This window comes from Scyliorhinus torazame, unplaced genomic scaffold (assembly GCF_047496885.1).
Source record: "Scyliorhinus torazame isolate Kashiwa2021f unplaced genomic scaffold, sScyTor2.1 scaffold_516, whole genome shotgun sequence".
Lineage (NCBI taxonomy): Eukaryota > Metazoa > Chordata > Chondrichthyes > Carcharhiniformes > Scyliorhinidae > Scyliorhinus > Scyliorhinus torazame.
The window spans coordinates 95290-119694 of NW_027308243.1; the positions used below are offsets into that span (position 1 = coordinate 95290).

A 24405-nucleotide genomic window follows, 5' to 3' on the forward strand; every position below is an offset into this window, starting at 1 on the left:
TGTGAACTTCTGAGCTGGCCTGAGAAAGCTCAAACTTATCTCTGTCGTGTTAGGCACACTGAAATAACACGGGCTGCAGCTGGATGCAGCTGTAACTGAAATATACTCCAGACCTTGAAGTTAGTTCAATCTAATTTATTGAACCTGTCACACAGTTAGCACAGTTCTCTGTGAGTTCGACTCTCTGCTAACCTAAGTGTGATTACTCTGACTGAACCAGACTAGCTCTTAGCCACGTGCTGTAGGTGTTATGTGATATATACACCGGCCATACTCTGTAGATGTCCCCAGTGGAAAGAGGTGGAGTATGAGTGCCTCGTGCCTTTTATAGTGGGAAACCACCCCAAAGTGTTCTGCCTGCTGATTGGTTATATCCTGTTCTCTGTGTTCATTAGCTGCCTGTCTGTATCTCATTATGTGCATGTCTGCATATTGTCATGTGAGAGTACCTTGAAGAAATGGGTGTTTAAGAAATGTACCTTTAAGAAATGGAGCTGCTCATGTTACTGGAGTGATGTCAGAGTGTGGGTGGAGCTGAGCTCTACTTCTGCTTTTTAGTTTCAGTTTGAGAAAAAGCTTGGGTGTGTCTCTTTTTTGCAGTGAGCTGCATCTGAAGTTAAAACAAAGAGCTGTACAGTTGATCTCTGCCATCCAAAGACTATCAATGCATCACTTGGTGAACCCAGAATTGTAAAAGGTCTCAGCATTGAATATAAACCTAATGTGCTCCTGTTTGAAGGTTTGTTAAGTCTTTTGGATGTTAAAAGGACAGCTTACAGGGTTACTTAGGGCTGTAGTCTTTGGGGTTGTATTTGAATTAATGGTTGCTTAGATGTTCACTGTTTGTTTTTAAAAAGGTTAACTTGCGTTCATAGAATAAACATTGTTTTGTTTTAAAATGTACTTGTCCTTTTCTGCTGTACCACACCTGTAGAGTGGGCCGTGTGCTCCCCATACCACAATCTATTAAAAGTTGTGGGTCAGGTGACCTCCATGATACACTTTGGGGTTCTCTAAACCCTGACCCATAACAATATCATGACAATCTCTATATTATTTGAACTATTTTAAGATTTCAACCAATTAAAGTAAAATAAACAAACCGAGAGAATAAAAAGGGCCTCTCCTTCAAGGGGAATTGCGCTAAACAGAAACAAAGAGCAAATGAAACTTAAAAACTTAAACTTAAAGTTGATTAAAAGGGTCAATAAAAAACACCTCAGACCTTGTGGTGCTCACCGGGCACGAATGGCCTCGATGGTGCCCGTGGACACTGCATGCTCCCTCTTCAGGCACACCCAGCAGCGAATGAAGCCACGGAAGAGGGGCAGGCAGTCAGGTTGGATGATCCCCTCAGTCGCCCGCTGCCTGGACCTGTTAATGGCGAGTTCGCCAGGTCCAGGAGCAGGTTCATGAGATGGCCCTCCTCCTTCCATGCCCCTCTCCGTACCGGGTGTCTATATTAAATGATTACCTTAGGCTGTCTGTTCATACGCCCATTCTTAACTGCGAACCTTAAACTGCCTCATCATTCAAATTCTCTAATTGGCTGCTGATGTCAAGGCCCCAACTCTAATGTAAACTGGAGGCAGCCTTTGTATCTCTGAAGAATGTGTCATCAGAAAAAAAGCATCTGTTATTTTACGACACAACAAGCAGTGTGTGTGGTTCTCCAGGCAACCAGCCATCTTGTCTAGGAAAGGAGTATCACCTTAACCCAGGAGTTACAGCTGAAAGAACTTCATGATTGAGCTTCCTTTGTTCATTACAGCAACAGAGACGACATTCAAACATCACCCTGTGCCTTCATATCCCCTGGCGAAATCATTGATGCAAAGTCATCAGGTTTATTTGACCATTTTAAATCATTCTATGGGCGGAATGTAATCCAGTCTGTGGTGGCAGGAACCTTGGATGGAGAGGTCTCGCGAGAGTCACAGCAGTGGTAAAACCTCCCTCAATTAAGTCAAAGAGTGGGATCCCGTAATGAGCCAATTGAAACCCACCTCTAATTGGTCAGCAGCTCAAGGTGGACGGGATATGCACCTGAATCGCAGAAACAACCCAATAGTGGCCATTTAAGTGTTCAGCGTGGATGCATAACACTGTCGGGGCATTACCATTGAACTGACATGGGTTTCCTGCTGATTCTCCAACCAGTGGGCAAGACCTCTATTTTTTTTAATTACTACCATGGGATATGGACATCGCTGGCTGGGCCAATATTTATTGCCTTTCCTTGAAGGCATTTTAGAGTCAACCACATTGCTGTGGATCTGGAGCCTCTCCTATTGGGCTGATTAAACCCCACTCTTAAATGTTCTAAATATTCTATACAGGGAGCTGTGGTGTAATGGTAATTTTGATGGATAGTAATCCAGGGCACGGCTAATGCTCTGGGAGAACGGGTTCAAAGGCAACCATGGCAGCTGGTGAAATTTAAATTCAATTAATAAAATATGTAATTGAAAGCTAGTCTCAGTAATAACGACCATGAATCTATCACCAATTGTTGCAAAAACCCACCTAGTTCACTAATGTCCTTTAGGGAAGGAAATCAGTCATCCTTACCTGGTCTGGCCTACATGGGACTCCAGGGTCACAGCAATGTGGTTGCTTCTTAACTGTCCTCTGAAATGGTCTCATGAGCCTCTCAGTTAAAGGGCAATTAAGAATGGGCACCAAGGACAGCATGGTGGCGCAGTGGATAGCACTGCGGTCTCACAGCGCCGAGGTCCCAGGTACGATCCCGGCTCTGGGTCACTGTCCGTGTGGAGTTTGCACATTCTCCCCGTGTTTGCGTGGGTTTCGCCCCCACAACCTAAAGATGTGCAGGGTAGGTGGATTGGCCACGCTAAATTGCCCCTTAATTGGAAAAAATTAATTGGACACTTGAAATTTATCCAAAAAAAAGGAGTTAAAAAAAAGAATGGGCGCCAAATGCTGGCCTTCCCAACGAAGCCCACATTGCACAAAACATTTTTTTTTTTTAATTTCCGATTAAACGTGTAGCTCAAAGAGGTTTCTACATATCAAAATTCCCAATAACATTCCCTTGGGACACAGCTGACTTTAGCTCCAAATTACTAATATGAGACAGGAAATTATTCCATACATGCATTTTTTGCTACGGAGTTTCTAGGCGGCTTAACCAGGAGCTTCTGCAGTAGCACAGTTGTATAAATAGGAGCTGTTTCTAAAATTTACAAGACCATTTGAATTGCGCTCACACAGTCAGAATGAAACGGCAGAGCAGTCGAAATGGAGGCCTCATTTTATGCTGCGTTCATGCCAATCTCTGATTTGGTGGGGTTGAATTTGGCAGTAAATGAGACACCCATTGAATTCCTATCTAAATGCTAATTGGGGGCCTTATTATTATTATTGATATCAATAGGATCCTGATGCTATTTTACCAGGAATTTGAGTGGGCAAGGAGCTTGGCATTTCCACACGGATGAAGTAAGGAACCCTAAATTCTTTAGTGTAAAAGTGACCTTAATTGAGCCAGAAGAAACACGAGTGATACCCCAGGCCTCACAAGTGGAAGTATAGCCCCTACCTCCCTCATCCCTCCCATGAGACCCACCCCAAACCCACTCCCCCCTCCTCCATCAACACCATCTTAATCGCAAGCTGACTGGGGTCCAGAGGATGCTTTCCTTCCCTACTGTTAAATTCCCTTTCCCTGCAATGAGCTGGATTAAATTAGACCTTGAAGTTAAAATGCCCCAGGGTTGCAGGTGATGTGAGCATTCACCTCTTTTCGGATGTTTCTGAGCGTGCCCAGTGAGACTGAGGGTGAATTTGGAAAAGTGAGAAAGAATTAAGCTTTAAATCATCCAAATTGTTCAAGTTGTAAATCACGCAGACCACAATTTTACAGAAGTCAATTTTGAGATTGGCAAGTGAGTGAAAACCACTACAACCTTTACAATTCTGTTACTTTTTATAAATTCAACATTTCAGTTTCATTATTGAAGCCTCTGAAACAAAAGCTCACGCTAACACTGCATTTGGAGAATTCACCACACATAGAACATAGAACATAGAACATACAGTGCAGAAGGAGGCCACTCGGCCCATCGAGTCTGTACCGACCCATTTAAGCCCTCACTTCCACCCTATCCCCGTAATCCAATAACCCCTCCTAACCTTTTGTGGTCACTAAGGGCAATTTATCATGGCCAATCCACCTAACCTGCACGTCTTTGGACTGTGGGAGGAAACCGGAGAACCCGGAAGAAACCCACGCAGACACGGGGAGAACATGCAGACTCCGCACAGACAGTGACCCAGTAGGGAATCGAACCTGGGATCCTGGCGCTGTGAAGCCATAGCGTTATCCATTTGTGCTACCATACTACACACCGCCATTGGAATCAACATCAAGATGTAGGCAAAGGACACAAAAATCTTCCATCAGTGACAGATTTTGCAGACTGAAGGGAGCGATTCTAATACTTGTTCCATTTTCTTTTTGCAGAAACATCGATCAGTCTTCAGGTTGTAAATGATGGCAGATTTCAGAAGCGAGGAGCAGGATCATGAAATGGTGTCAGCCCCCTCCAGCTCCCTGCCAACACCCAAAGCCTCAGGGAAGATGCACGAGCAGAACCAGCAGTCTGTAGTCTCCCAGGGTAAAGGGATAGTCATCCACTTAACCTCTCCACCTAGAAGTGGGGACTGGGAGAGTTCAGAGAGGAATAAACTGACTGGTTCGATGGCCAGGGAGGATGATGGAATGACTGCGAAAGTGGGCGAGGAAGAAAACATGCCCTATTCTGAGGAATGCTTAAAATTGCCGGCCTCATCCCTACCTTCCTCCCCTTCTATTTCAGGATTTTTAGGTGAATTCTTTTTCCCAACAGTGTCCTCCCCTTTACCATCTTCAGTAGACTCCTGCACTTCCTCAGAAACTATGCCTTTGATTAGCCTGGTTAAATCTCTGTCCACAGAAATTGAATCCAGAGAGACATCTTCCCTGAGGCCAAAACCCTTGCTCAGCCTGGTCAAGTCCATCTCCACTGAAATTTCCCGCCACGAGTCAGAAGTCACTCAGTCAAAGTCAGATTCCAAGCTAAACTTGTACCTTTGGCGGCAGCTTACACAGCACAAGGGTCGAAATGGAGATTCCAAAACCGCTCCACCGTCGCCACTGTTCTCGCCCACGGAGAGCAAAATTAGTTTCTTCAACGTTCCTGAGGTAGAAGCCAAGCTGGAAGACACGAAAAGGAAGTTCTCCGAGGCGATACAAGAACCACTAAATATGCTCAGCAAGATAATTGGAGATGAAAGTAGTGGAAGCCCCAAATCTAAAGCATCGCAATCAAATACTTGGAGCACTGACTCTTACTGTGCCCCTGGTTCTGAAGACTGCAGCAGTGATATATGTAGTAAGAACAGAAGGTCTGGGTTTGATAGGTTCAGAATGGAGAAACTCAAATCAGGAAAGAGAGAGAATGATAGATCATCTAATACGGAGGCATCTCCTGGACGGCATACACTAGTAAAGCAGAAGAAACAATGTCTGTCCTTAACGCAGGCTTATGGAGACAACAACAACCCAAGGTATGAGATCTGTTCGGATGGAGATGTGCTGCGGATTGTGGAAACACAGCCCAGTGAAGACAGCACATTGTGCGGACAAGGTGCCATGTACTCCTACTCCAGTCGAGCACTGACTCCGCTACAACCTCCCCCAAAAGTGCCAAGTAAAACTTTAATGTGTTTTATCACTCTTGCCTATAGCTATTTCGTATTACCATTGCCACCATTCTTCTCTGGCCTCTGCCTTGGACTTGTCTGTGGATTTCTGATGGGCTTGCTAATCATCTCACTGCAGACACCGAGGTTCTCACAACCCGTCCACTTAATCCACCTGGCTAATGAAAATCTGCAAATGGATAACATCATTAGGGAACCCAAGGATCCTGAAGGTGTGAAGGTAAAGGTGTTGCAATTCTTTTTTAGGTTGGGGACTTGATACTTTGCAAGTGGCCTCCAGAGTTTTTCGATTGGATTTTATTCATTATCTTTGATAGGTAAACACCGTTCAGTTACTGGGCATGACAATCACGATATCGAGAACATTTATTTCATTCTATGACAGTAATTAAGTGTGTTTCTCCCCCCTCACAATTGATATATTGTAATGGGGTTGGTTAGCTCAGTAGGCTAGAGTGTGGTGCAGAATAGTATCAGAATCAATTCCTGTACCGGATGAGATGGTTCTTGGGATCTACTTCCTCGTCTAGCCCCATTGTCATATCATGGCTTGGATCATGGTTAATGATCTTTGGATAATGAGCATCACTGAGAGAGTTACTATAAATAATCTGGAAGATAATGCCAAAGGAGAGAAATGTTCTGCTATTGACATTTTATTAAAGTAGACTTTTTCTTATATAAAATTGTACATTTTTTAAATTAAATTTTTTTCACAGAATTAATTACTGGTCAGTGAAGCGTGAAATGTTTAAGCTATGAAGTGACTGTCAGTACGAAAAGTTACTGATGTGCAGTAAGTTGCAATCAAAATGCTCGTATTGACTGCTTTATTGACAGAGTTTATAGTTGATTCAGACTTTTTGTTTTGCCTTATTCTTGCAACTATAGACCTGACGCACTCAGGTACAACTTACTGCAAATGAGGCGAGTTTCATAAGCCAAATATGATCCCTTTGCTGTTCTGTTAATCGGGATGGTTAACCATGGTTAGTGAGAATGGCACAAGAGGACGTCACGGTGGCACAGTGGTTAGCACTGTTGCCTCACAGCGCCAGGGATCCAGGTTCAATTCCAGCCTTGGGTCACTATCTGTGTGGAGTTTTCACTTTCTCCCTGTGTCTGCGTGGATTTCCTCAGGCTGTGGGCCTAGGTAGGGTGCTCTTTCAGTGGTGTAGACTCGATGGGCCAAATGGCCTCCTTCTGCACTGTAGAGATTCTATGATCTATGAGACTTCTATGATCTCTGATGGTTCAATGGAGGGAGGGATGAGCTGCTCAGCGGCCAAAATAATTTCTTCTTAGTTCAATTCAGTTATTTTACTTTTGAGCAAAGAGTTGAGGTTGTTGTTGAGGCTGTTCAATGTACTCTGGGTATCCCTCTCACTGTATAATCTGGAAGAACAATAGGCTGGGTATAGAAAGTATTAGCACGCTGCAAGAGTCACTAGGTGTTTACAGCATAGAAGAAGGTCATTCAGCCCATCATATATATGTTAGACCTAGAGTTATCGGGACTTGTGGGAGGAAACCGGAGCACCCAGAGGAATTCCACGCAGACACAGGGAGAACATGCAGACTCCGCACAGACAGTGACCCAAGCCAGGAATCGAACCTGGAGCTGTGAAGCAACAATGCTACCTGAGCTCCCAGCATTGGAACACCCACACACCAAGAAATGTAGGGAACCTGTGTTTCAAATATCTGCCATGATTGTTCGCTTTCAGCTGCCACAGAGCTTCCTTTTTGCATAGTTTCAACTGACATGCAAAGGGCTCTGGTTACTGGTAATTATAGTCCTGGATCCCCCAGTTCATCATTCCATTGTAACCCTGAGCTAGCTGCCACTGTGAGAATGAGGTTGATCCAGTTTGGGTGAACCTTGGTGTAAATGGTATTCATCCAGGAGAGCTGGACAGCCTTCAGTGAACCTCATCACTGTTGGTGGCAAAGGTGTCAATAATGAAGAAATATGAGGAGTGAGATTTCTGATTAGAGTGACACGGATTGCAAATCCTCTTTCCAGAATTGTAGCTGGGGGAGAGCTTGAGGTGCCTGAGGGTGGCTGAAGAGCCAGGACGGGGAATTGGGATGTAGGTCAGTCTGACTGGCAGCATCCCTGAATCTGAGAAGCCTCATGGGGAGAGAGGGAGACAGAACTGCAGCCAGGCGCTGGGCAGCAGGGCAAGCCTGAACACACTTGATGATGCCCTGAGAAGCCGAGGCCCCGACTTGGATGGAGATCTGGAGCATCAGCGGTGTATATTCTCGAAGGATAGTTGTTTCTTGGAGTAATGCTTCCCTTTGACAGGTTATACAATTCTGATGCCAGTGGAATAAAGATACCACGATTTTTAAAAAAAAAACCTTTGTGCAGCCCATGTGCCTAAATCGTACATAACATAATAGCGAGATGCACTAGTGCAGTGTTTGGGCATATTTTAATTAACCACAAGGCGGCACAGTAGCACAGTGGTTAGCACTGTTGCTTCACAGTGCCAGGGACCTGGGTTCGATTCCCCGCTGGGTCACTGTCTATGCGGAGCCTGCACGTTCTCCCCGTGTCTGCGTGGGTTTCCTCCGGATGCTCCGGTTTCCTCCCACAGTACAAAGATGTGCTAGTTAGGTGGATTGGCCATGCTAAATTGCCGTCTGTGTCTAAAAGGTTTGGGTGGGGTTACTGAGTTCCGGGTTTAGGGTGGAGGTGTGGGCTTAAGTAAAGTGCTCTTTCCAAAGTCCGGTGCAGACCCGATGGGCCAAATGGCCTCCTTCTGCACTGTAAATTCTATCATCTATAAATCAAATTTCCCACCTCAGCTAAGTTGTCAAAGGGTGCAGGTGGATGAGGTTTGAACTCTTTTCAATAGTGAGAGTTGGAAAATTGGAATGTGCATCAACCTTGGCCAATCTTATTGAACTGAAATAATGGAGGCTAGGCCATGCCACCTGGAGATGCCTGGGCAACATGGCAAAAAAGGGAAATATAAAATGATTCGTTTGAACCCCTGACTGAAGCTGAGGAAATTGGTCCCAACAGTGGCGAACAGGCCAGTGATTCAGGGACACGTTTAACTGGAAGAATAATATGGGACGCAGAAGATTTAATTATGAAAGAAAATAACCAAAGTTCAAAAAATTGAAAATGTGGCTATATACAGAGAAGCATTGGAGGCTGTCATCCAAGCACACAATTTTATCCCTGCCTACTGTCTGTTGCATCACAGGCTGGAGGCTGCTAAAATGTGAGATTAATTGCAAAGCTTGCAACATCACTGCAAGAATTATTTTCTGATTCCAGTTAATTGAACTCAGTACCTGGAGCAGACTAAATGTCAAATATCAGAAGGAGACTGTAACCAAATAGATGGGGGCTCACTGTCTCAGTGCAATTTAAAAAAAATCAATTTTCACAATTATAAGGTGTTGAATATCTGAAGCAGTAACAGCTGGAGCTTTCCTTCTTCGGAGTTTTCTTCAATGTTTGTTTGTCTATAAATGAGGCTGAACAGTTAAAACAAATGAATTATTAATAATGTTCTTTTCCACGCATCAGAAGAGCAAGGACATAGGGCTGGATTTGCATCCTTAGAGCGGATAGCAAGACTCGGGAAAATTCCTGGCTTGACCTACACAGCCCCAGAGGGGCAAGTACCCACAAGGATAAGGAGCGGGATTCTCCGCCCCCCACCCCCCCCCCCCCCGGGTCGGAGAATCACCGGGGGGCTGCGTGAATCCCGCCCCGCCGCTCCGACACCAGCTGCCGAATTCTCCGGCGCCGTTTTTTGGCGGGGGCGGGGATCACGCCGCGCCGGTCAGGGGCCGTTGGCAGTGGGCCCCCAATCCAGTGATTCTCCGGTCCCTGATAGGCCAAGCGACCACCTGTTTTTGGCCAGTTCCGCCGGCATGAATTACACAAGATCTGTATCGGCGGGACCTGGCTCTGAGGGCAGCCTGCGGAGTCCTCGGGGGGGCGCGGGGGGGTCCGGCCCTGGGGCAGGCCCCCACGGTGGCCTGGCCCACGATCGGGCCAGGTCTGGTCTGGTCTGCAGGCGGGCCTGTGCCGTGGGGGTACTCCTTCCCTCCGCGCCGCCCTGTGTAAAACTCCGCCTTGGCCGGCGTGTTGCTCTGTTTACTTGCTATAAATATGGCGGTTAATAAGGTCGCCTTTCTTAATCCTAATTATGAGTATACTTTCAGAGTCGCCAGGTATCTCTCGGTACCGCCACAAGGTTCAACCCGAATACCAATCAAAGAGCCAATACACCAGTTAGTTAGTTCAAAGCCAATGGTATTTATTTACACACAGTATGATTTACTCATGCACAATAATACTACAGGCTAAACTATCTCTATCGCTAACACCTATACTTAACTTCGGGTGCCCACTTAGGTCAGAGGAACAATGGCCGTTGTTCGGATCTGAGGCTGTTGGGTTCGAAGAGGTAACAGGAGTACAGCGAAGGTCGTCCATCTGGTAGCGAGCGTTGACCTTGAACTTACTTGCTTCTGGTGATGTTGGTGGAAGGGTCTCTCCGCTTGAGAGCCGAATCCAAGAGAGTGAACCTTTGGCGGGGGTTCCTTCTTACACTTGGAAGGGCTTTGTGCGCTTTTAGGTGGGCCTTAAACTTGGTCCCAATTAATTGGGCAGCTTCTTGATCATTGTCATTGATCTAAACCAATAAAGGGGCGGGTGCCTTGATGGCTGGGCGTGTCCTAGGTGGCCGTTGGCCTTGCTTTGTTTGTGTCTTTTGGTTGGGGTAGTGGCGCCGGAATGTCTGAGACAGTATCGGCTACCTGAGCATTAGTAATTTGTTCCTCGGAGATGGGCCATCAATATGTAAATCGACCCAGAGTTTCAATTCCGTCTGCAAACTGCCTTCCAAATATACGAAGTCTTACAACACCAGGTTAAAGTCCAACAGGTTTGTTTCGATGTCACTAGCTTTCACAGCGCTGCTCCTTCCTCAGGTGAATGAAGAGGTCTGTTCCAGAAACACATATATAGACAAATTCAAAGATGCCAAACAATGCTTGGAATGCGAGCATTAGCAGGTGATTAAATCTTTACAGATCCAGAGATGGGGTAACCCCAGGTTAAAGAGGTGTGAATTGTCTCAAGCCAGGACAGTTGGTAGGATTTCGCAGGCCAGATGGTGGGGGATGAATATAATGTGACATGAATCCCAGGTCCCGGTTGAGGCCGCACTCATGTGTGCGGAACTTGGCTATAAGTTTCTGCTCGGCGATTCTGCGTTGTCGCGGGTCCTGAAGGCCGCCTTGGAGAACGCTTACCCGGAGATCAGAGGCTGAATGCCCTTGACTGCTGAAGTGTTCCCCGACTGGAAGGGAACATTCCTGCCTGGTGATTGTTGCGCGATGTCCATTCATTCGTTGTCGCAGCGTCTGCATGGTCTCGCCAATGTACCACGCTTCGGGACATCCTTTCCTGCAGCGTATGAGGTAGACAACGTTGGCCGAGTCGCACGAGTATGTACCGCGTACCTGGTGGGTGGTGTTCTCACGTGTAATAGTGGTATTCATGTCGATGATCTGGCACGTCTTGCAGAGATTGCCATGACAGGGTTGTGTGGTGTCGTGGTCACTGTTCTGAGCAGCGCTCGGAAAGCTAGTGACATCAAAACAAACCTGTTGGACTTTAACCTGGTGTTGTAAGACTTCGTACTGTGCTCACCCCAGTCCAACGCCGGCATCTCCACATCATTCCAAATATACATTCAGGCTCTGTGCCTGCTTGTTGCTTTGTATTGTCCATGTTTCCCTATAGGCTCTGCGAGTGTCCATTTTATAGACTGAAAGTGGCCATCCCAGATGGCTACAGGCGCGGAGAAGAAACCCCCTGTGCATGCGCAGGAATCATGCCTGCAGTTCTGGGAACACGCTGGCGCTCCTGCGAATGCGCCAACTCGCCCCGGCCGGCGGAGGCCAGTCGACGCCGGATAGCGCGGCGCCAATCACTCCAGCGGCGGCCTAGCCCCCGAAGGTGTGGAGGATTCCGCACTTTCCGGGCGGCCCGACGCCGGAGTGGTTCACGCCACTCTTTGGCGCCGGTACGGCCCGCCCGCCAGATACCGGAGAATCCCGCCCAATGTTTTCATTGTGGGAGGGCCAGCTGTGGGCTGCAGGCGGGCATGCCATCCCGGAAAAAGTTTGGAGGCAACCATAGGGGCTTCCAGGTGTGGAGTCGAGCTAAAAGTGCCTCGGTGCAGGGTCTCAATCCCCATTATGCTACAAATAGGAAGGCGGTCCAGCCCTCAACCATCACAGCGCCTCCCTGTACACCTCACCCACTCCTTGTGACCCTTATGCTCCCCATACTAAGCCACGCCCCCACCTCATCTACCCCCTGTGGCCCTCATGCCCCCATGCCAAGGTTTGGCACTTCCATGCCCCATTCACCCACTATACACTGCGTAGAGCCAATTAACCCTATAGTGACAATAGGATGCGTGAAAACAAAAGGTTGTAAAAATGGTCATTCATTACGAACATATTTACGTACAGATTAAGAGCAGGAGTTGGCCACTCAGCCCCTTGAGCCTGTTCCGCCATTCAATAAGATCATGGCTGATCTGATTGTAAATTCAACCCCACATTCCTGCCCACTCCCGATAATTTTCACTCCCTTGTTGATCAACAATCTATCTCGCTCTGCTTTAAATATTGATAACTTTCCACTTTCTTAAGCAAAATCTCCTTTACTAAAGCTCAATAAAAGTGTCAATAATCCAGACCCTTTTAAAATACCCATGTCTGAAATTGCAAGCACTTGAACCCTCTTTATCTTGTGTAAATAAACATTGTGCAAATGACAGAAGCAACCAAAGAGCTAGAGCTGTCTCTTAATTATTTCAAGGGATGGGGGCACCATGGGCATTTGTCACATATTCCTAATTGCCTTGGACTGAGTGGCTCACTTGACCATATCAGAGGGTAGTTAAGATCCAATCACATATCTGTGGGTCAACAGTCACATTTAGGCCAAACCAGCTAAGGATGGCAGATATCCTTCAATAAAGGGCATCAATGAATCAGAAACGTCTTTACGACAATTGATGTTTCATGGTCAGCATTACGGAGACTATCTTTCGATTGTAGATTTATTTGTTGAATTTAAACTCCACCAGCTGCCATGGTGGGATTTGAACCCATGGCCCCCAGAGCACTAGCCTGGACCTCTGGATGATTATACCAGTGACAGAACTATTATGCCACCATCTACCCCAGATCAGTAAGAAGTCTGACAACACCAGGTTCAAATCCAACAGTTTTTTTCGAATCACTAGCTTTCGGGCGCTCTGAAAGCCAGTGATTCGAAACAAACCTGTTGGACTTTAACCTGGTGTTGTAAGACTTCTTACTGTGCTCACCCCAGTCCAACGCTGGCATCTCCACATCATGGTTGATCATCCAACTCAGTAGCCTAATCCTGCTTTCTCCTCCTAGCCTTTGATCCCATTCTCCCCAAGTGCTATATCCAGCTGCCTCTTGAATATATTCAAAGTTTTAGCATCAACTACTTCCTGTGGTAATGAATTCCACAGGCTCACCACTCTTTGTGTGAAGAAATGTCTCCTTATCTTTGTCCGAAATGGTGTACCCTGAATCCTCAGGCTGTGACCCCTGTTCTGGACACACCCATCATTGGTAACATCTTCCCTGCATCTACCCTGTCTAGTCCTGTTAGAATTTTATAAGTCTCTATGAGATCCTCCCTCATTCTTCTGAACTCCAGCAAGAACAATCCCAACCTAGTCAATCTCTCCTCATATGACAGTCCCGCCATCCCTGGAATCAGTCTGGTAAACCTTCGCTGCACTCCCTCAAGAGCAAGAACATCCTTCCTCAAAGAAGGAGACCAAAACTGCACACAATACTCCAGGTGTGGCCTCACCAAGGCCCTGGACAATTGTAGCAATACATCCCTGCTTCTATACTCGAAACCTCTTGCAATGATGGCCAACATACCATTAGCCTTCTTTACTGCCTGCTGCACACTCCCTTCTCCCAATTTACAACCATTCAGGTAGTAATCTGCCTTCCTGTTTTTGCTTCCAAAATGAATAACCTCACACTTATCCAAATTATACTGCATCTGCCATTGGTTTGCGACCAACCTGTCCAGATCTTACTGTAGGATCCTCCTCACAATTCACCCTCCCACCTAATTTGGTATCATCTGCAAACTTTGAGACATTACATTTTGTTCCTTCATCCAAATCATTAATATATATTGTGAATAGCTGGGGTCCCAGCACCGATCCCTGTGGTACCCCACTGGTTACTGTCTGCCAATTTGAAAAGGACCCGTTAATCCCTACTCTTTGTTTCCTCTCTGCCAACCAGTTTTCTATCCACCTCAATACATTTCCCCCAATCCCATGCGCTTTAATTTTGCACAATAATCTCTTATGCGGGACTTTGTCAAACGCCTTCGGAATGTCCAAATGTACCACATCGACTGGCTCCCCCTTGTCGACTGTACTGGTTACCTCTTCAAAGAATTCCAACAGATTTGTCAAGCATGATTTTCCCTTCATAAATCCATGCTGACTCTGACTGATCCTGCCACTGCTTTTTAAATGTTCCGCTATAAAGTCCTTTATAAAGGATTCAAGCATTTTCCCCATTACCGATGTTAGGCTTACTGGTCTATAATTCCCTGCATTCTCTCCACCTCCCTTTTTGAATATTGGAGAGACGTGAGCTACCCTCCAATCTGCAGGGACAGTTCCAGAGTCTATAGAATCCCGGAAGATGACCACCAATGCATCCACCATTTCCAGAGCCACCTCCTTAAGCACTCTGGGATGCAGATTCTCAGGCCCTGGGGGTTGATACGCCTTCAATCCCATCAGTTTTCCCAGCACCATTTCTCTACTAATGTTGATCTCCCTCAGTTCTTCCCTCTCACTAAACCTTTCATTCTTGACATTTCTGGGATCTGATTTGTGTCCTCATGTGTGAAGACAGAACCAAAGTATGTATTCAATTGCTCAGCCATTTCTTTGTCACTTATTATGCATTCCCCTGTTTCTGACTGTAGGGGGCCTACATTTCTCTTTACCAATCTCTTTCTCTTCACATATCTGCAGAAACTCTTAGTGTCAGTCTTTATGTTCCCTGCAAGCTTCCTTTCGTACTGTACTTTCCCTATCTTAATCAATCCCTTTGTCCTTTTTTTGCTGAATTCTAAACTGCTACCAATCCTCAGATCTGTTATTTTTCTTGGGCAATCAGTATGCTTCTTCCTTGTATCGGATACTATTTCTAATCTCCTTTGTAGAACATAGAACATAGAACATAGCGCAGTACAGGCCCTTCGGCCCTCAATGTTGCGCCGACCTGTGAAACCACTTAAAGCCCATCTACATTATTCCTTTATCGTCCATATGTCTATCCAATGACCATTTGAATGCCCTTAGTGTTGGTGAGTCCACTACTGTTGCAGGCAGGGCATTCCACACCCTTACTACTCTCTGAGTAAAGAACCTACGTCTGATATCTGTCCTATATCTATCTCCCCTCAATTTAAAGCTATGTTCCCTCATGCTATACATCACCATCAGAGGAAAAAGGCTCTCATTGCCCACCCTATCTAATCCTCTGATCATCTTGTATGCCTCAATTAAGTAATCTCTTAACCTTTTTCTCTCTAACGAAAACAGCCTCAAGTCCCTCAGCCTTCCCTCATAAGATCTTCCCTCCATACCAGGCAAAATTCTGGTAAATCTCCTCTGCACCCTTTCCAATGCTTCCACATCCTCCCTATAATGCGGCGACCAGAATTGCACGCAATACTCCAAATGCGGCCGCACCAGAGTTTTGTATAGCTGCAACATGACCTCATGGCTCCGAAACTCAATCCCTCTACCAATAAAAGCTAATACACCGTACGCCTTCTTAACAACCCTCTCAACTTGGGTGGCAACTTTCAAGGATCTATGTACAGGGACACCAAAATCTCTCTGCTCATCCACGGTAGCACAAATGATTAGCACTGTGGCTTCACAGCGCCAGGGTCCCAGGTTCGATTCCCCGCTGGGTCACTGTCTGTGCGGAGTTTGCACGTTCTCCCCGTGTCCGCGTGGGTTTCCTCCGGGTGCTCCGGTTTCCTCCCACAGTCCAAAGACGTGCAGTTTAGGTGGATTGGCCATGCTAAATTACCCGTAGTGACCATAAGGGTTGGGAGGGGTTATTGGGTTGCGGGGATAAGGTGGAAGTGAGGGATTAATGTGGGTCAGTGCAGACTCGATGGGCCGAATGGCCTCCTTCGGCACTGTATGTTCTATGTAATCCACACTATCAAGAATCTTACCATTAGCCCAGTACTCTGTCTTCCTGTTATTCCTTCCAAAATTAATCACCTTACACTTTTCTGCATTAAACTCCATTTGCCACCTCTCAGTCCAGCTCTGCAGCTTATCTATGTCCCTCTGTAAATTGTAACATCCTTCCGCACTGTACACAACTCCACTGACTTTAGTGTCATCTGCAAATGTACTCACCCATCCTTCTACACCCTCCTCCAGGTCATTTATAAAAATGACAAACAGCAGTGGCCCCAAAATAGATCCTTGTGGTACACCACTAGTAACTGGACTCCAGGCTGAACATTTCCCATCAACCACCACCCTTTGTCTTCTTCCAGCTAGCCAATTTCTGATCCAAACTGCTAAATCACCCTGAATCCCATGCCTCCGTATTTTCTGCAGTAGCCTACCATGGGGAACCTTATCAAAAGCTTTACTGAAATCCATATAAACCACATCAACTGCTTTACCCTCATCCACCTGTTTGGCCACCTTCTCAAAGAACTCAATAAGGTTTGTGAGGCATGACCTACCTTTCACAAAACAGTGTTGACTATCTCTAATCAAATTATTCCTTTCCAGATGATTCTTCATCCTATCTCTTATAAACCTTTCCAAGACTTTGCACACAACAGAAGTAATGCTCACTGGTCTATAGTTACCGGGGTTGTCTCTACTCCCCTTCTTGAACAAGGGGACAACATTTGCTATCCTCCAGTCTTCTGGCACTATTCCTGTAGACAAAGATGACTTAAAGATCAAAGCCAAAGGCTCAGCAATCTCCTCCCTCGCTTCCCAGAGAATCCTAGGATAAATCCCATCCGACCCAGGGGACTTATCTATTTTCACACTTTCCAGAATTGCTAACACCTCCTCCTTATGTATCCTTGTAAGCCATGGATTGGCCCTCTTACCCCCTTTGTTTTGTGCCAGACAGGTGAAGTGGTCAATAACCTGTCCACACCAAAGAGATGAGTCAAGTCCATTTATTGGCACAAGCTTTTGGGCGAAGAGCTGGCACTCACCTGTCACCAATCTCCATCAATTAATATGCAACCTTTCAGTGAAAACTCATCAAATATCTCATGTATGATTTACCTCACCCCCAGGCACTTAGCACTGTTCAAAGCCTCACAACTATAGCTCAGTGCTTGCACTCAATGACAGCTATTCAACCATGACAGCCATATTACCCAAACATATTGCATAGTACTCACTGACGTACATCCCACTTTCTTGTAGCTGGTGGCGCGCAACAGCAGGCAGCAACAATGATCGGGAGAAGGACAATCGCTGCCATCATGGGTGCGGACATTGCTGAGGTCATGGTCATTGGTGAATTGGTAGGTTCGATAGTGAGGGTATCTGTTTATCTAATCCTCCTCCTCTCATCCCCCTTATCCCTCAACCCAAACCCACAATCTCCTCTGAATCTCAAGCTGCCAAAGATATGGCATTTTCACTCCTCCCCTCATCACAACCCAACACTTGTCCATTTCTTTCTTCAGATACCCAAGAACTGGAACCTTGCCAGTTGGTTCAGGAGGAGGAAGATGAAGAGACTCCATCACTCTATCTTAAACTTACAACCACCGCTCTGGAGCGAACACTGCATGTATTTCAGAGGCTGGATAGGGGAGGGAACTGCACGTGATGAGACATCAGACACATGTGCACAGGAACTAGATCGGTGGGGAGTGGGGGAGGAGGGTAAAGATCATGACAGTGACAGTTTGCCAGACGGTGAGTTAATACACTAATTCTGCTGTAAAGAGTCAGATGAGGACTTTGATGGGTCAAACTATACAACAAAGCTGATGGGTGCATACAACAAAATGTGAGATGCATTGGAAAGTCAGCCAGAAACACTGTTCACTACGTCAAGGAGCATGGAGTAATCCAGCAAGGGTTGGCACAGTGAAGTTTGGAATCCATCCTTTTCATCAAGAGGAGGTGGTCACCTCTATCTGCATATCATGATGCAGTGTCACAGCTTCCATTGCAGCACAAGTAGATTCCTCTAAAGGTCAGAGTGCTGCAGTTGAAGCTCAGACCACTGCCTTTGCGGCTCTGGATTCCTCCGATTGATGGGGACTGACGGCATCATTTGTACCTTGTCACCTGTTCAACTGGATTATAGAGATGATGCTCGGGGAGACTGGTAGTGGCTGCATGATCCAGAGACTTGCTGTTCTCTCTCCCTATTCCTTCCTCCTGCAATATACACTGTCACTATCAATGCTGTTGCCTGCCAGACAGCCAACCCAGATGGTTGGAGCCCAGGTTGAGATGGTGCAGTCTGAACCTGGACACTCTCTGCTTCCAGAGATGCTTGAGGTTGCCTTCCAAGGTTACCTGTAGTTACCTCAATCGAGGGTCAACTGCTTTTCACCGCCAGTGCTGCAGATACTGAGCCAGGCTCATGAAGGTTAAGAGCCCCAGTCACCTCCCCACACGCAATGCTGCCCTTGCTCTGCTCTGAGGTTGCAGTTGACAGATTTCAGACATTTTCTTAAGTAAATTTAGAGGGCCCAATTCATTTTTTCAATTAAGGGACAATTTAGCGTGGCCAATCCACCTACCCTGCATACCTTTGGGTTGTGGGGGTGGAACCCACGCAAACCCGGGGAGAATGTGCAAACTCCACACGGACAGTGACCCGGAGCCGGGATCGAACCTGGGACCTCGGCACCGTGACAGCAATGCTAACCACTGCGCCACGGTGCTGCCCACTGACAGATTTCAGACATAACGGGCAGGATTCTCCGTCCCGTCGCACCCGTTTTCTGTTGCGGCCGCAGCCGGCCAATTAGGTTTCCCATTGTGGGGACTCCCGCGCCGTCGGGAAATCTGCGGGCGAGAGTGCGTTGCCGGCGAAGTGGAGGATCCAATTGATGGAGTATCCAGCCCAATCTCTTTTGGGAAACAAAGATTTCTCGAGCATTTATCCTTTCTGAAGCTACGGTGAAAGTATTGTTTCCTGAAGACTGTGGGCAGACATAGAGTTTCCAACTATGATGAATCTATTCCTGGCAGTTTCATCACATGACTTGCCCCCACAATCCAGCCATTATTCGGCCAACACATCCATCCTTGTGATGCACGGCCTTCCTGCTCCAATTGGAAAGCAAAAAGACTCATTATCCAAGTGGATGATGGTCAACTAGCAGCTAAACAGCCTCTTTTTCCATTTTCAATATTTTTATATCTGGTAAAGCCAAATGTTCAAAGGAAATTACAAAAAAAACTCCAATGTCTCGATGACCTTTCTCCAGGATTGCACACAGCAGTGTCCTGGAGGTTGATCTTCAATTACTGGAGAATTCAGGCCAATCCTAGAGGGTTGGCAACCCTATGTGGGTATAATCTCTTGTTCAGAGTCTTTTTCCTCATTTTTCCTCTTCTTCAAGTTCATCATTCTTTATGAAGTCCCCCTTGACTTCTCTTCATTCTGCCAGCCATGCCAAATGTCTAACGGAACCCCTACTAGACCAATATTGACTTGTTACAGCACAGGATACTTCAAGATAAAACACCAACCAGACCACTCCCTGTAGAATATGCAATCTTTAGATAACTATGGGAAAGGTCCAAAAAGCATGGATTATTGCACCATGCCAAATAATCCAGCACATAACCAGTCAGTGGTCCATGGTGAGGGGGAAGGGGGAGGTGATTGGGGAGGTGGAGAATGGAGGGAAGAGGAGGTGGGTGGGATTGGTTCCCTTTATGCTGTTTATTGTCACCTTCAACCGTGTGAGGTTAGAACAAGGCATTGGCTGGAATTTGCAGTTTGTAAGTGGCAGTGCTGGCATCAAATCAGCACTACACACTTAATGATGTCATAACCTACCTGTTCTGGATGCCACCAACAGTCGGCAAGTTTGTTCACGCAAACCACCTTTACCAAGACGGCATCTGGCATGTCGGAAGTGTGTGCTTGCATCTCGGACCCTATGTGTGCTTATTAGATGGCCATGTAGCACCTAAAATGTGGTCCAATTTAGCACTCTGTGGGGGCCATTTTGTGCCCGAGTTCGCCATGAGCGTAAAATGCCACGGGCGTCGGAAAATTAGATTCTTGCTGGCGAGATCTCGTTTTCCACTCGCCAGTGATGTCACCTCATTTCAATACATTTTAATCAATTATTAATATAATTAAAGGGCTTCTCCGCCATATGTTACCCCCATATTTAGAATTCCTGTCACATCAACGAGGTTTACAACAGATATTTTAAAATGTGGAACAGTCAAAGGGAACCCACCAAGACCGCAACGGTAAGTATAGTACCCCCTCCCCCCCGCCCCCGGGGTGAGGGGAGAGGAGGGGGACACTGCCCCAGGTCCCCTGGCTCTGCCCCCTGGCTCAAGTAGGGGAGGAGGGCTGTGGGGGATGGAGATTACCCCAATGCTTGTGTGGGGGAGGAGGTTCTCCTAACTCGTGGGCAGGGGGGGCAGTGTTCTCCTGGTGCTTGTTGGGGGGGTGGGAGGAGAAGGTTTTGTTGAACACAGATCAGGCCCATTTTCTCACCAGAGCCAGCCCGTGGAGAAAGAAAATCAAAACATTTTGCCTAAGTTTTCAAAACCTAAGGGTAACGGAGTAGTGTATCACCAATGGTGTTTTCAAGCTTTTTCGTTGTAAATGTTTACTGACATCCTTCAGCGAAGTCAATCTGTTACCTTTACTTGGTCTGAACTGCATTTTACTCCGTCCCAAGCTATGTGGCCGAGGGAAACTTTCAACCTGATAACCTAGCAGAGCGAATCTTCATCCCTTCTCTTGGGCCAATGTCATTTTTGCTTCATTGAAATGGGCAAATCTACACTGGGTAGAGAGCAATCAGCTCCATCATGTTACTACCCACCCAGGTAGAGTTGAAGAAGTTTGTCCATTGTCACCAAACCCACTCCAGCACGATATTGCAAGTTTGTGAACATAATCCTTGATACTTTTTCTTCCAAGTTACTTGTAACAGTAGACTGTCGTTCTTGTGGAATCTATCATTAATGTAGCACTGCACTGGGAACTGTCACTCTGTGGAGTCTCCAGTGGCAAATATCTCAACAGATGGTCATTCCTCATGACCCAGACTTGGCTGATTGGCCAATTCCAGCAGTAACATCTGCAGTCAGCAGCGAGATACCTCACAAACAGCTCCTTTTGATCCTCATAACAAACATCAGCAACCTCTCCCCTCTAATAACACAAAAAATTCAACCTGCACACTATTCATTCAGAATTTTAATTTAACAGTCTACAGAAACAACATTATTTTCTCCTGCTATTGAAATCTCACAGTTGTAAAACTTCTATCTGGCTGTTGCTTGTCATCGCGCTCTCCGGGCACTCTTTTGTTCCACAGAAGGTGTGTGAAAGACAAAACTTCCTTTAGGCACCTCTCACACGCACAGGATTTGCTCACGGTCACTGGGAATCTGGCCGTGAAACTCAAAAGAAAAGTGCAAATCAAACCAGTGCAGGAGGAACTTATTTCAGGCATTTATTTTCTTTAAAGATCAACTACAAGTGTGTGTTTGGTAATTATCTTTCAGAACTACATAATTATTTTATTGTCAGTGTCATGTGAGAGTACCTTTACGAAATGGGTGTTTAAGAAATGTACCTTTAAGAAATGGGTGTTTATCAGTGATGTCAGACTGTGGGTGGAGCTGGGCTGTCTGTCAGCTTTTTACTTTCGTTTTAGGCTGTTTGCTGCATGGTGTGTTTTAATTTTGTTTTCAGTGTTGGAGCTGAAGCCAGACAGAGCAGGTGTACTGTTGATCTCTCTGCCATGAAAACACTATCTCTTGATCATTTGGTGAATTCAGAATTAATGTTCTCAGTAGTGAATATAAACCTGTTAATGTGCTTCTGTTAAAAGATGTTTCTTCTGTCTTCTGGGGCGAAATTCTCCCCCAACGGCGCGATGTCCGCTGACTGGCGCCAAAAACGGCGCCAATCAGACGGGCATCGCGCCGGCCCAAAGGTGCGGAATGCTCCGCATCTTTGGGGGCCGAGCCCCAACATTGAAGGGCTAGGCCGGCGCCGGAGGGATTTCCGCCCCACCAGCTGGCGGAAATGGCGTTTGTTGCCCCGCCAGCTGGCGGAAATGGCGTTTGTTGCCCCACCAGCTGGCGCGGAAATGCGGCACATGCGCGGGAGCGTCAGAGGCCGCCGACAGTTTCCCGTGCATGCGCAGTGGGGAGAGTCTCTTCCGCCTCCGTCATGGTGGAGGCCGTGGCGGAGGCGGAAGGGAAAGAGTGCCCCCACGGCACAGGCCTGCCTGCGGATCGGTGGGCCCCGATCGCGGGCCAGGCCACCGTGGGGGCACCCCCCAGGGTCAGATCGGCCCGCGCCCCCGCCAGGACCCCGGAGCCCGCCCACGCCGCCTGGTCCCGCCGGTAAATACCAGCTTTGATTTACGCCGGCGGGACAGGCAATTTCTGGGCGGGACTTCGGCCCATCCGGGCCGGAGAATCCAGCGGGGGGGGGGTCCCGCCAACCGGCGCGGCCCGATTCCCGCCCCCGCCCAATCTCCGGTACCGGAGACTTCGGCGGGGGCGGGGGCGGGATTCACGGCGGCCAACGGCCATTCTCCGACCCGGTGGGGGGGTCGGAGAATGACGCCCCTTGATGATGTTTGGGGAAGTTATTAAGGATTACTTTGTGTTGTATTCTTTGGGGTTGTATTTGAATTGATGGTTGCTAAGATGTTCACTGTATGTTTCAAAAAGATGAACTTGAGTTCATAGAATAAACATTGTTTTGCTTCAAAAATTACTTTTCTATTTCTGCTGTACCACACCTGTAGAGTGGGCCGTGTGCTCCCCATACCACAATCTATTAAAAGTTGTGGGTCAGGTGAATGCCATGATACACTTTGGGGTTCTCTAAACCCTGGCCCATAACAAACTGGAGGCTCGTCCGGGATAAAAGTCTATCTATTGGATTGGCTTAGTGAACTTAAAGACAGTGAGGGGTGAGCATATTGTGGTTGCTTTTCATGTGTGGTATTTTAGTTTACGTGGGGTGTGTGTTGTGGCAATGACTCTTTCAGAGGCTCTGAAGTTTTTGGGGGTGGAGACAGTCACACGCAGTACCTTACGGACAGAGACTAAAAGCAGACTGTTAGATTTGGCAAAAAACATTTCAGTTAACATTACCTGACAAAATGCGAAAATATGAGGTAATTATGGCGGGGGCTAAGCATTTAAAGTTGCCTGAATTACAGTTTGACTCATTGGAAAGAGAGAGAGAGGAAAAAGAAAGAGAGAGAGAAGAAAGAAGAAAAGAAAAAATAGACCTAGCAGAACAAAAAGAAAGAGAAAGGGAGATACAGATCAGGGAAAAAGATAAAGAGAGAGAGTTTGAACTTCAGAATATGGCCCTGAAACATGACAGTCAGTTAAAATTGGCAGATGTAAAGGGAAACGTACAGTTGGATGATAGTGATGAGGATAGTGAGAAAGAGCTTCAGAGTCGAAGGCTTGGTGGGGATCTATTTAAATATGTGCAAGCATTGCCAAGGTTTGAAGGGATGGAGGTGGAAGCCTTTTTCATTTCATTTGAGAAGGTAGCTAAACAAATGAAATGGCCTCAAGACATGTGGGTATTACTGATGCAAACAAAGCTGATAGGTAGGGCTAGTGAAGTGTTTGCATCACTACCGGAGGAGGTATCTGGGATGTATAAGGAGGTGAAAAAATCCATCTTAGCTGCATATGAACTAGTGCCCGAAGCCTACAGACAAAGGTTTAGAAATTTAAAGAAAGAATTTGGTCAAACATACATGGAGTTTGAAAGGCTCAAACAGAGTAATTTTGATAGGTGGATAAGGTCTTTGAAAATAGACCAAACGTATGAAGCTCTCAGAGAAATTATACTTTTGGAGGAGTTTAAAAATTCAATTCCTGATGTAGTGAGAATTCATGTGGAAGAGCAGATGGTTAAAACTGCTAGATTTCAGCAGAAATGGCAGATGGTTATGAATTAGTTCATAAATCAAAGCTTAGTTTCTGACATTAGTTTCAGCCTGTGAGGGATCAAAATTGGGACATGAGAAATACTCAAGTGGTAAAGGTAAAGTTGATCTGATGGGAGATAATAAGGAGAGTGTACCTCATATTAAAAAGGAAATCCAGGAGGGTGGAAAAGAAATCAAAAATATCAAATGTTTTCACTGTAATAAACTAGGCCATGTAAAGTCACAGTGTTGGTAGTTGAAGAAAAGCACTGGGAAGGCTGATGTGGTAAAACAGGATAAGACAGTGGGGTTTGTGAAAGTGGTAGAGGAAAGCCCAAGTGAAGCGAAGGAGGTGCAAAAGATTATAGAGCCTGATCAAGAGG

General features: G+C 46.4%; 1 protein-coding gene across 1 annotated transcript in view; it reads left to right on the top strand.

Moving 5' to 3' along the window:
• Nucleotides 1-24405, top strand: part of LOC140406375 (testis-expressed protein 2-like) — a gene marked incomplete at its 3' end in the record, with an annotated part of 122446 nt that overhangs the window by 75684 nt on the left and 22357 nt on the right. Inside the window, exon 2 of the mRNA XM_072494464.1 lies at nt 4487-5947. Coding sequence (XP_072350565.1) covers nt 4514-5947 — 1434 coding nt within the window. The remainder of the gene's footprint in view (nt 1-4486; nt 5948-24405) is intronic.